General features: G+C 37.1%; 1 protein-coding gene across 1 annotated transcript; it reads right to left on the reverse strand.

Moving 5' to 3' along the window:
- On the reverse strand, positions 1,818-12,234 carry LOC109236058. Its single transcript, XM_019402288.1, has 10 exons — positions 10,309-12,234; positions 10,177-10,227; positions 9,403-9,916; positions 7,217-7,341; positions 6,206-6,304; positions 6,028-6,094; positions 5,839-5,957; positions 5,377-5,619; positions 5,257-5,295; positions 1,818-1,937 (listed from the first exon to the last, which is right to left on the reverse strand). The coding sequence occupies exons 1-10, from the start codon at positions 12,232-12,234 to the stop codon at positions 1,818-1,820; spliced, it is 3,303 nt and encodes a 1,100-aa protein (XP_019257833.1).

Here is a 12,234-nt window from a genome sequence, read left to right on the forward strand (position 1 = left end):
TAATAATGAATACTCTCTTGAGAGGGAGAGAGACACTATACCTTATCACACATCGCAAGTCCCTTATTCTTCATTCTCAGATGTGCATTTTCAGAGTAAAGATATGAAATTAACAGCATCTTACCTAACATCGTACACATTACTTTTAAATAGATAACAAATTACTGTTTAGTTTACCAACTTCTGCCGTAGTTTTTCCATTGCAAAACGGAGGGAAAAATAATTATGCTACTTAATTTTCCTTATTTTCCCTCTTTTATTTTGGTTCCCATTATCAAGAGCATAAAATCCCATGATTTGCTCTTTTTCTTCCCATGTAGAAGAAAACGAATTCCGCAAGGACCAAATATGAATAAAATACCCCAACAAATATTTCATTCCAAAAGTCAAGCCTTTATTTAACATCATAACAAGAAACAAAAAGTTTAACCCCCACCATACTCCCCATCTCACAATACACAGTAGGAAAGATAAATATTTTTAACACTCTAAATTGGTGAAGTAGAGATGGTAATAACAGAGATTTTGAGGCTCACATCTGTATTCTATCTTTAGACAGCTCGCCATGGCTGCAAATCCAGTTATTGGGCTGCCCCGCCAAGCATACGACGACCTATAACTCCTGATTCCATCAAGCTCGGAAGAAATCAATTATTCACAACCCCATTTATAGACCTACCGTAAAAGTTAAGGGACCATCGAGGTCTTTTTTCTCACCCACTTACAATTATGCTTCATATTTTCCTTGTCTAGCCATTTAAGAAAATATAATACAATTGACAACAACCAATCCAAACAGGCGTTAGTGTAACAGAGATAAATGCATATAACATCCAGATGCGATTCAGATTTGAACTTTATTCGAGTTGAATTTTCTACCTACATTGAACTTTTATTCGAGTTGAATTTCTACCAAACCATTTGAGTTACTGGGTTTGCAAACTCTTAGTTGTGGCAGAAGGTCGCGGGCTCAACATATCCCAACACAAATCATGAAAGATTATGTTTCTTGTACTTTCAAGCAAACGGAGCTACAGATGTGTGTATGATAAGGCAAAAGAGAAGCCAACAAGGCCCATGGCTGCCAAAACACCGGTTGCATGTGCGAGAGAAGATTCAATATTCTCGATCACAGGCCATACAGGGTTGCCACCCATGATACAGGTCAGGTCATCTCAATACCCAAACCGCTTAGCCGATAATAGAAACATCATCTTCACTGCCACTTTATGTACCTTGTGCATCAACACTATAAATAACACACACAGAGGAAAGACAAGATGTCAATAAAGGGCAACTCGTGCGTAACAGCAGCCCGTATTCACGCAAGATTTAGGGAGGGCGCACCCCTAAGGTATAATATATACAGCCTACCCTAATGCAAGTATAGTGCTGGAATCTGTGACCTATAAGCCACACGGAATTAACTTTGTTGTTTCTTCCAAGACTCTAGAGATGTTAGTATCTTTAACTTAAATCATTTCTGCCACTTTCTGCAAGGGCTGTTGTTCTTCTTGTTTTTTAATAATGGAGGAAAATCAATGGTGAAACAGGGGGCAACCACCTTTGAAAGAAATCCCAAACATCTTGGTTTTGCATCATTTCTGTAATTCTTCTGGGCTAACCTTTTTCCTTTTGAGGGAAAGAAAAGGAGCGTCATTTTCATAATTGCCAGACTTTGAGGTCCAAAAAATAAGGGTTAGTTTCTTTAGATCTAATAAGTGATTCTAAAAAGCACGGTCAAACAGGCTATAAAACAAATAAGCTGATTTTAGAAACACGGCCAAAGAGGCTAATACTCGGGACTTTCCTGAGGCTCAGATTTGCTGCATTTTAGTCAAAGCTAAAAGAGAAGGCGCCGCCGCCATGGCTGCAGACACCAGTTTGCTATAGAAAAGCGTTACCGGGTCGCCCCCAGATACGGAGTCGATAATTCTCTGCCATGAATTGAACATACCCAGAAAGGAAAAGCAATCATCACAGCCCCTTTACATACATCAGTAGCAGCACAAAGAGAGGAGAAGAGGAAAGGAAGAGCAATATATTTGGGGCTGTTGGATGATTTTTTTTATTTTTTGTTTAATTTAAAGGGCTGTTGATTGTAATGGAGAAATCACAGGCATAACGAGAGGGGCAACCACCTTTTACAGAAAATCCCAATCTCTTGTTGCCTCATTCTTTCTCTTTTCTAAGGCTATGCTCAAAGCTGTTTTTTGGTGGAAGCGTCTGCCAATAAATAGGGCAAAAACTTTTGGGTGGTAAAATCTAAGGGCATATTGGTCAATGGCTATACAATTTTTAGGAATACTATAGTAAAAAGAAATTGACGAACAAATTTCGTATTTGTATGAAGTAGTATTGAAATGTTTAAAATTCAAATTTTCAAGCAAAGATGGGAAGAATAAGTGTATAAAGCGAAAAATTTGTGTTCTGTGTTATCAAAACGACATCAGTGTATGCTATGTCAATGGTGGGTTAAAACCATGAAATTGTACGTTCAGTCGTAACAAGGGCAATAAATATGAGAAACTTTCAGAAACCACTATGTTTTTAGTGGTTATTAACTAGTTATACTACCATTTACTATACTAGTTTTAGTGTACGGACGTTGCGCGTGTTCCCATTCTTAGTAAGTAATTTTTCTAAGAAAAAATGCATATATATTTTTTAGATTATTTTTAAATTAATAAATAAAGTATAAGCTTTTGAAATTAATAAATATATTAATCCTATATAGCTAACTCAATAAAAAAATTTTTGTTCCTCAATATTATTCAATATATTTACCTTAAATTTTGTTCTAATTTTTTAGTTTTATCGGTTCAATTTTACAGTTTTCTATACTTCCTTTTTAGTTTCAGTAAAAAACCATAGCCTTGAAGATTTAAAACTTTTTCTAAAATATTATTCAAAAGCTATTCTCAAGTTTATGCGAGAAGGCACAAACATGTTTAATTAGCACTTTTATTATGATTCTTTAAAAAAAATTCGTATAACATAAATTAAAAAATGAATTTCATGTCTTCTCAATTTATCTCCTTTCAAAGGTTTCAATGTTACTCAAGTAGTAAGGTTTTAGTAGCTGAGATAACAAAAAAATTATGATTAACATAATTTTGTCGAAACGCTGTGACAAAGAAAGCATTAATAAAACATAAAAGTTTAATAGGACGAACAAATTACTATGAAAAGTTAATTGAAATTCACTGCGTGTGTATGTACATATTAACTTAGATATTTTATTTTTAATATATAATTCATCTTAAAGTTCTAAATATTTATACTTCATATATAGTTTAAATAAATAGATTCAATAAGTATAAATTTAATTGATTTTAAAATCCTTATTTACTAAAATATTTAAATTATATTTCTATTCAATATAAAATTTATTTTTATAGAATAAAAAGTCAATCAACATTTCCTGTAGAGGTTTTGTGCTTTTATAAAAAAGATTTAGGCTTTTACGATGTATTATGATTAGATATGCTATCAAATAATTATTTTGATTGTTTCATTGAATATGGATTTATTATATTATATGACTAAAATAAGAATTTTTAAAATGCACATTTGATTGTTCCATGCTAAAACACTTAATGTTGACGCTATTGTATTTAAGAAGTTTAATTTAATATGTGATTTCATGTCGTCATACTTTCATTAATTAGAAATCAATTCAAAGCACCGAATAAAATGTTCTCATCTATTTTCAATTAGTATAATATATATATATATATATTTTTCTTACCTAGTTTAATAAGGAAAGATTTAATATGCAAAGTTTTTGTTGACGCTATTGTATTTAAAAAGTTTCATTTAATATGTGATTTCATGTCGTCATACTTTCATTAATTAGAAATCAATTCAAAGCACAGAATAAAATGTTCTATCTATTTTTTAATTAGTATAATATATATAAGGTAAATATATTTATGTATTTTTTTCTTACTAGTTTAATAAGAAAGATTTAATATGCAAAGTTTTAAATTGATTTCAAAGTCCTAGATATTAGGAAAGCACTTGAATTACAATTTTATCCATTATGAAAGGTATTTTAAAAGGGTAAAAAAGACGAATGACATTTCGCTAAGGGTCTTCGTGCTTTTAAATATAGTATAGATTACTTCTTGTGGCTACCTTTTGATTTAGAGCCCACATAAAAAAGACTTAACTTTTTTCGAAAATTTTTTATTTTTTTAAATCAATGTTTGCCATAAAATTTTTAATTTTCACTTCAAAAAAATTGGAATTTTTTTGAAAATTTGAAAAACTCCAAAAAGCTATTTTTTCAAAATTTTTCACTCATATCACTCACAAAACTTCAAAAACTCAAAATTATATTCATGTCCAAACACAACTCTAATTTTCAAATACCATTTTATTTGGAAAAAAATTCACTTTTTTTTGGAATTTTACATTTCTTATGTACAAACGCCCATAACTCTCTATCCAAGCTTTGACTAACAGAATTACTCGCTAAGAATTAATTGAGGTACGTGTAACTCATCCTGGTATCATGATTATCAAAAAGAAATCTATCAAAATGACTGATCAAGTTCTAATTTACACGTGATGCTGATAGAAGCCATGGGAGATCAATTGAAGCTAGAAAGAAGTGAGAGATTTAGAGAGAAAATGAGAGAAGAAAGAGCTGAGCTTCTTCATTTCTGAATAATGAACTGTACAAGGACTACAGTATTTAATAACTAACTATTAACAAATAACCGCTCAACAACTTATTGCCTAACTAACTCTAGTTAATATTATAATTAGACCTAACTACAGTTAACCATCAGCTTGTTACACAGCTGCTGGTCAACACTCCCCCTCAAAGCTGATGATTCAAACAAGTTCTTCAGTCCAATCTTGTTTCAGTAGGTACTCATGTTGAGCTTTACCCAATCCCTTTGTAAGCAAATCAGCTAGTTGATCTTCTGTATTTATATGTTCAGTTCTCAGGTAGTCCCAGGCTAATTTTTTTCTCGTACAAAGTGACAGTCTATGTCAATGTGCTTTGTTCTTTCATGAAATATTGGATTTAGCACCTATTTGGATTGCTGCTTTGCTATCACATATCAAGTGTTATTGCAGTTCAATCTTGACACTAGCTCACTGAATAAACCAGTTAATCCAAGTGACTTCTGCTGCACATAGATGTCATACTTCTAAACTCTGCTTTTGCTGAACTTCTGGAGACAGTGCTTTGTTTCTTAGACTTCCAGGATATCAGTGCATTCCAAACTTGATAAATACCCTATAACAGATCTCCTTGTCTGTATGCATGCCCCTAATCTGAGTCACAATAAGCAAGTCAGCTTACTTGAAGATTCTGATGGCATAAGCAGTCCAGACCCGGTGCCCGTCCTTATATACCTTATTACTCTCAATGCTGCTTCCATATGAGATACTTTTAGGGCAATGCATGAACTGACTGAGCACTTGTACCACAAAGGCATATCTGGCCTGGTCATAGTGAGATACAGGCAACCTTCCTACCAGTCTTTGATAGACACCAGGATTCTTGAGAGCTTCATCCGAGTGAGTATTATTTGTATTGAAGCACTTATCAAACTCAGTGGTTGTCAACTTCTGGTTCAGTTCTAATGGGTGTTCCAGCTGGCTTTTGCACCACTTAGTCCTAACTCAGAAATTAACTCTAGTGCATATTTCCTTTGACACAATGAGAATTCCTTGTTTAGACCTTTGCAAACTCAATACCTAGGAAGAATTTTAGCTCTCCTAGATCCTTCATCTTGAACCTTTTCTTGAGATCTGATCTTGTTTCACACAGTAATTGTTGATTGTTCCCAGTGATCAAAAGATATCTACATATACCAGTATGACCACTATGTCACTCCCAACCTTCTTTGTAAACAGAGAATAGTCATAATGACTTTGCTGAACCCCATACACACTAGGGCCTCTGTCAATTTCATATTCCATTGTCTTGGAGCCTGTTTAAGGTCCATAGAGGACTTATGAAAGTTTGCAGACTCTCCTTAGGATTCTCCCCTTCTAGCAAACCCTCAGGTAATATGCATATAAACCTCTCAATAAGATCACCATTGAGGAAGGCATTATGAACATCCATCTGAAAAATCAACCAATGTTGAGAAGCAGCTAAGGCAATGATGGATCTAACATAACTATCTTAGCTACAGGAGAGAAGGTTTCACAATAATCTAAACCTTCTTTTTTTCACTGTATCCTTAGCAACCAGCCTAGCTTTGAATCTTTCTACCTCCCCAGATGCTTTGTACTTCACATTATACACACCACATACAGCCAATGGGTGTCTTTCCTGGTGGAAGATCCACAAACACTCCAAGTTTTATTGTTGTGACGACCCAAAGGTCATCACCTGTTTCCTCATTTATTCCGCGCTTCCGAGGCCTTGAAAACCTCACTTTTAATTGCCTCGATTTGCGTGCGCAGTCCGGGCGCGTAGCCGAAAAAAATTATATGTTAAATTCTGTGAAAATTTTCAAAATGTGGCTTTAAAATGATTAAAGTTGACCTTGGTCAATATTTTTGGTAAACGGACCCAGACTCGTGATTTGACGGTCCCGGAGGGTCCGTAGAAAAATATGGGACTCGGGCATATGCCGGAGTCGAATCCGAGGTCTAGAGCCCGAGAAAAGAATTTTTCTGTGAAATTGTTTTCCTGAAATTATTGAGGAAAATGGAAATGAAAATTGATTAAAAGACTGTGGTATCGGGCTCGTATTTTGGTTCCAACGCCCGGAACAAGTCTTAAATATGTGTTAAGCGCTTTCAGTAAAGTTTTGTCGAAATCGGACGTCATTTGGCGCGTTTTGGACCTAAATATCTAAAGTTTAAAGTTTGTGAAGTTAGAATGAAAAATGATGATTTTTGAGGTTTGATGCATTGATTTGATGTTGTTTTTGGCGATTTGATCGCTCTGTTAAGTTCGCAGGATGTTGTTGAGTTAGTGTGTGTGATTGGTTAGGAGCCCGAGGGCTCGGAGTGTTTTCGGAGGTTCGGGGTGTTTTTAAACTTAGAAAGACTTCAGATTTTTCTGCAATTTTTACACAGAAAGACCCTTCTTCGCGTTCGCAGTGTTGCCTTCGCGTTCGCATAGCTTGCTCTCTCCCTCCTTCGCGTTCGCGTTCTGGCCATCGCGATCGCGAAGCTCTGCTGCTTCCTTCAAACGCGTTCGCGTGTCTTCTATCGCGTTCGCGTAGGCCCAGACCCCAGACCCCAGAAAAATTTCTCTACGCGTTCGCAGCCCCACTATCGTGAACGCGATGCTTCCAGTCCACCCGTCTTCGCGAACGCGACCCCTGGGTCGCGAACGCATAGAAAAAAATCCCCCAGCTATAATTTTAAAATTTCAGAATCAGAACCTACGGGATTTATCCAATTTTCTCACGAGCTCTCTTCTCTCCCAAGCTTTAGGAAGCCATTAAAGCCCCCATTCTTCAAGACCACTTGGGTAAGTAATTCCCCACTCATTTCCTTCACTCTTCCTTCATTAATTAGCAAGTTTCTAAGCCTAAATCATGAAATCAAAGTAAAATTAGGGTTTTGGGTAGAGTTAGGGTTTTGAGAATTTTGGGTGATTCAACCTCAATTTGGGGTCGAATCTTAAACAAATTATATATTTGGACTCGTGGGGTTATGGGTGACTAGGTTTTGTCCGAGCCTCGTGTTTGGACTATGTGGGCCCGGTGTCGAATTTTGGTGTTTTTGGAAGAATGCTAGGAAATTCATATCTAGGCTATGGGATGTTGCCATTGAGTCTTTATTGATATTATTGAATTAATTATGCCTAGATATCATTGTTTCGGAGTCGGATTGTAGAGGAAAGGCGGTATTTGAGGATTGATTGCTATTCTTTGGACCGAGGTAAGTGTTTGATCTAACTTTGGCTTGAAGGAATAGGATTAGAGTGTTATTATTTGTTAATTGCTAAATGAATCGAGTATGGTGTATAAGCATGGTGACGAGTATCTATACACCGGTGTCTAGCATGACCGTGGGTCCTTGTATGTACTTATCCTGATATTGTTATGACTCTTCCATGTTAATTGATGAATTCTATGAAATGTGAAGAGTATGAGGACTAATTATGAATTGTAAATTCTTTGGAGCGTTGGCTCGAACGATAAAAAGACTAATGAGTAAGAAATGAAAGAAATAGAAAGCGATATGATTAATCCCTTGCCGGGATGGTTTGAGTATTTTGACTACCTCCTTTGCTGGGATTTAGCTGTTAATTGTCTAATTCCCTTGCCGGGACATTTCTTATTATTTGTTTATCCCCTCGCCCCGTTTGTTTGTGATTACTGTTTGGGTGAGGAAGAGTGATAATGCACGAAGGGTCATTCCGTGCCATGCTTTGATTATATTTGCACGAAGGGTCATTCCGTGCCATGTTTTGATTATATTTGCACGAAGGGTCATTCCGTGCCATGCTTTGATTATATTTGCACGAAGGGTCATTCCGTGCCATGTTTTGATTATATTTGCACGAAGGGTCATTCCGTGCCATGTTTTGAATATTTATGCACGAAGGGACATTCCGTGCTCTGATTTGATTATAATTGCACGAAGGATCATTCCGTGCCATGATATGAGAGTTATGTGAGGGAAAGCACGAAGGGTGATGCCGTGCACTTTATTTGATTGCTTTTGGTGAGAATGAGAGTAAAAACACGAAGGTTGATGCCGTGCAACTGTTGATTTTCCCGCTCTCATTAATTATTGTTATTGCCCTGTTTCTTACGTAAATTGTTGACTTTATATCCGTACTATACTCCCCCATAGTATGTTCCCCTCCCTCTTAACTGTTTAATTGCTTTGTTCTTTCCTTTTATTGCATATAGATATTGAACTGCACAGGTTGGTTTTGTAGTCCTGTCTAGCCTCGTCACTACTTCGCCGGGGTTAGGCCAGGCACTTACCAGCACATGGGGTCGGTTGTGCCGATGCTACACTTCTGTGCTCTTTTGCACAGATCACAGTATCGGAGCAGCTTTTGGACCACAGTAGTAGGATATTGATCGGGAGCTGATTTCAGTCCAAGGACTTACGAGGTAGCCTAGCTGGCGTTCGCAGACCGGAGTCCCTTTCTATGTTTTCAGTTTATTTTCATTGTACCGAGACAGACATTTATGCATTTCCTATTCAGACTTGTTTGTAGTACTCTTTAGTAGTTCGTGAGATAGCGACTCCGGTCTTAGGTAGAGAAATATTAAACTTCCGCATTTTGGGTTTTCAGTTATTTATGTTTTAAAGACTTCCGCTTATAGTTAAATGACTCGTTAATATTATTATTGTTGGGTTGTTATCGGAAAATGTTTAAATGCTTGGCTTGCCTAGCTCCGACAGTAGGTGCCATCACGACTCCCGATGGTGGGAAATCCGGGTCGTGACAATTGTCCTCAAGTGCAGCAATCTCCAACTGCATAGCTTTCACCCACCTAGGATCAGCAGCAGCCTCTCTGAAGGTGGTAGGTTCTGTAATAGCTGAGTAGGCTATGAGAGCCTGTCGAAAGGTTGGAGAGATATGTGAATAATCAACATAAGAGGAAATAGGATAAGTGCATTTTGAGCCTTTGGAGAGAGTGACATAATCTTGCAACCACACAGGTGGTTTGCTTGGTCTAGAAGATCTCCTGCATCCTTCAAGATTCTCAGCAAGATCAGACTGACCAGCAGATAATTCAGCACAACCATTGTCTTGAAGACTAGGCATAGTAGAAGGAATAGGTTCAGGAGCAATTCTGTCTGGAGAAAAAGAAGGAATTTCTGCAGGGAAATCAGATGGCACTGGATCTGCAGCAGGTTCAGTTGACCTTTCTACTATAGGTATTGAATAAGAGATAGGGGAAGCATTCAACTCAGGAATAATAGATCCAGAACAGGGAATACCATAGTTCCTGAATCCCTAGTATGCTTGAAGGGAAAGATAGATTCATGAAACACCACATTTCTATTAACCACAAAGTGCTTGGCATGTAGATCATACAGTATATAGTCCTTTTGAGTAGAAAAGTAGCCTAAGAGCACAGCTGGTACTGCTCTAGGGGAAAACTTATCTAGGACTTTAGGGGATGTAGAATAGCACAGACAACCAAATACTTTGAGGTGAGACAAAGAGGGTGGATGCAGATACAGCTTTTCAAAAGGAGATTTGTACCCAATTACCTTAGAAGGTAGCCTGTTCAGTAGATACACTGCTGTAGCAACACATTCTCCCTAGAATTTTAAAGGCACAGATGCATGAAATCTGAGAGATCTAGCTATGTCCAAAATAGTCCTATGTTTTCTTTCCACTACCCCATTTTGTTGGGGTGTGTAAACACAAGTACTCTGATGTACAATACCAAGATCAGACAACAAATGCTTGAATGCAGTGCTAAAGAATTCACTTCCATTATCTGTTCTTAGAATTTTGACAGTAGTAGAGAACACATTGCTTACTTGAGTGAGAAAATCTCTTAGAACTACAATTGCTTCTGATTTGCAGTTCAAAAGAAAAATCCAAGTAAACCTGCTATAATCATCAACTATGGTGACAAAGTACCTTTTACCATCATGGGTAGGTACTCTATATGGTCCCCAAATATCACAGTGAACTAGCTCAAAAATAGACTTAGAAGTAGTATTACTTAGCTGGAAGGGCATCTTAGTTTGCTTAGCAACAGGACATACAGTACATGGCTGACTAAGAACTCCTGTTGCCAGCTCATTCAATGCTTCTATCTTCTTTATTACATCAATAGGAGCATGTCCCAATCTCTTATGCCATAAACTGCAAATACTAGATACATGTGTTCTAGAGGAAGTACTGGAAGCAGGTGGAAACATAGATGCATCACTTGCTGAAGCAGCAAGAACTTCATTTGTTGTGTTGGCACATTTATTTGTTGGCTGAGATGAGTTTGCTATAGAGGTACTCCCACGCAGTATGTATAAACCATGTTCTTCTCTACCAATCCCCTTCACCTGACCACTGAAGAGGTCCTGAAAGATACAGAAGTCAGGAAAGAAGCCAACCATATATTTTAGTTCCTTAGTAAGCTTTGAAACTGAAAGTAGGTTGAACTTAAAGTCAGGAATATACAGGACATTAGAGATTTCATGATTGCTCAATACAGAAGCATTTCCTATGTGTGATACTGATGCCACACTACCAGTAGGTAATTGTACTTTGTTTTCTTCTGTGTTTGGGAGTGCTTTATAGTCATGTAGTATTTCAAGGCTGGAAGTCATATGGTTTGATGCCCTAGTGTCAACAATCCACCTGTCATTAACACAGTGAGACATAAATGCATTCACTTTGTTTAGAATACCTGCAGCAGTTGACTTGCTTAATGCTTCTGATCCTTCTATGCTTCCTTTGGATAACAAGTGAACTATTTGCTGATACTGTTCAGGAGTAAAAACAGGAGTAGAGAGTGGCATTTGCTGAAAGAATGCAGGCTGATTAGCTGGCTGTGGTTGTAAGGCACCTGCATTAGACTGATTACCAACTCTGCCTTGTTGAACCACATTAGAAGCTACATTATTTCCCATACCATATCTGTCTGCATAGTTCAGTTCTGGACTGTACCCCTGATTTGCATACTGTCCACTATTGACACCTTTCTTCTTGGAATTGAAGTCAGGAGGGTATCCAATGAACTTATAGCAGTTTTCCTTGCTATGTCCCTTGTAATGGCAATATTCACATTGAACTTGATTCCTTTTCTGTTTGTAGCTTCCAGTGTTATTTGTGCCTTTGTTACTGTACATGGCTAAATTCTCCAAAGCGTCAGACACTTGGGCTACTTGTGGCATATTAACAAGATTTCTCTCACTTTCCTGATCAACCAACACAGAGTATGCTCTGTTTATGCTAGGTAGAGGAGACATCATCATAATTTGGCTCCTTGAGTGAGAGTAGGACTCATTTAGTCCAGTAAGGAACTGAAGTAGTCTTTGATACTCAAAATGTTGTGCATACATCTTTGACTCAGGACAAGGACATCCAGGACATGGCATAAGAGCATCAAATTCATCCCAAAGTTCTCTTAGTTTTGAAAAGTAATCAGTCACAGTCATAATTCCCTGAGTTAAGGTGTGAACTTCTCTATGTAGGTACAGAATTCTGGAGCCATTAACTTTGTCAAATCTCTCCTTTAAATCTTCCCACACTTTATGAGCACTAGATGCATATAAGACACTACTCAACAAACCCGGCCTCACAGCATCATTATCCAT

The sequence above is a fragment of the Nicotiana attenuata genome, chromosome 12 (assembly GCF_001879085.1).
Source record: "Nicotiana attenuata strain UT chromosome 12, NIATTr2, whole genome shotgun sequence".
Classification (NCBI taxonomy): Eukaryota; Viridiplantae; Streptophyta; class Magnoliopsida; order Solanales; family Solanaceae; genus Nicotiana; species Nicotiana attenuata.

Coding starts and splice junctions, on each gene's coding strand:
- LOC109236058 (XM_019402288.1), bottom strand. CDS start 12,234: ATGGATAATGATGCTGTGAGGCCGGGTTTGTTGAGTAGTGTCTTATAT. Junction 5,958..6,027: donor TATATGCATATTACCTGAGG/GTTTGCTAGAAG, acceptor GACCTTAAACAG/GCTCCAAGACAATGGAATAT. Junction 1,938..5,256: donor ACAAGGAGATCTGTTATAGG/GTATTTATCAAG, acceptor AATTCATGGCAG/AGAATTATCGACTCCGTATC.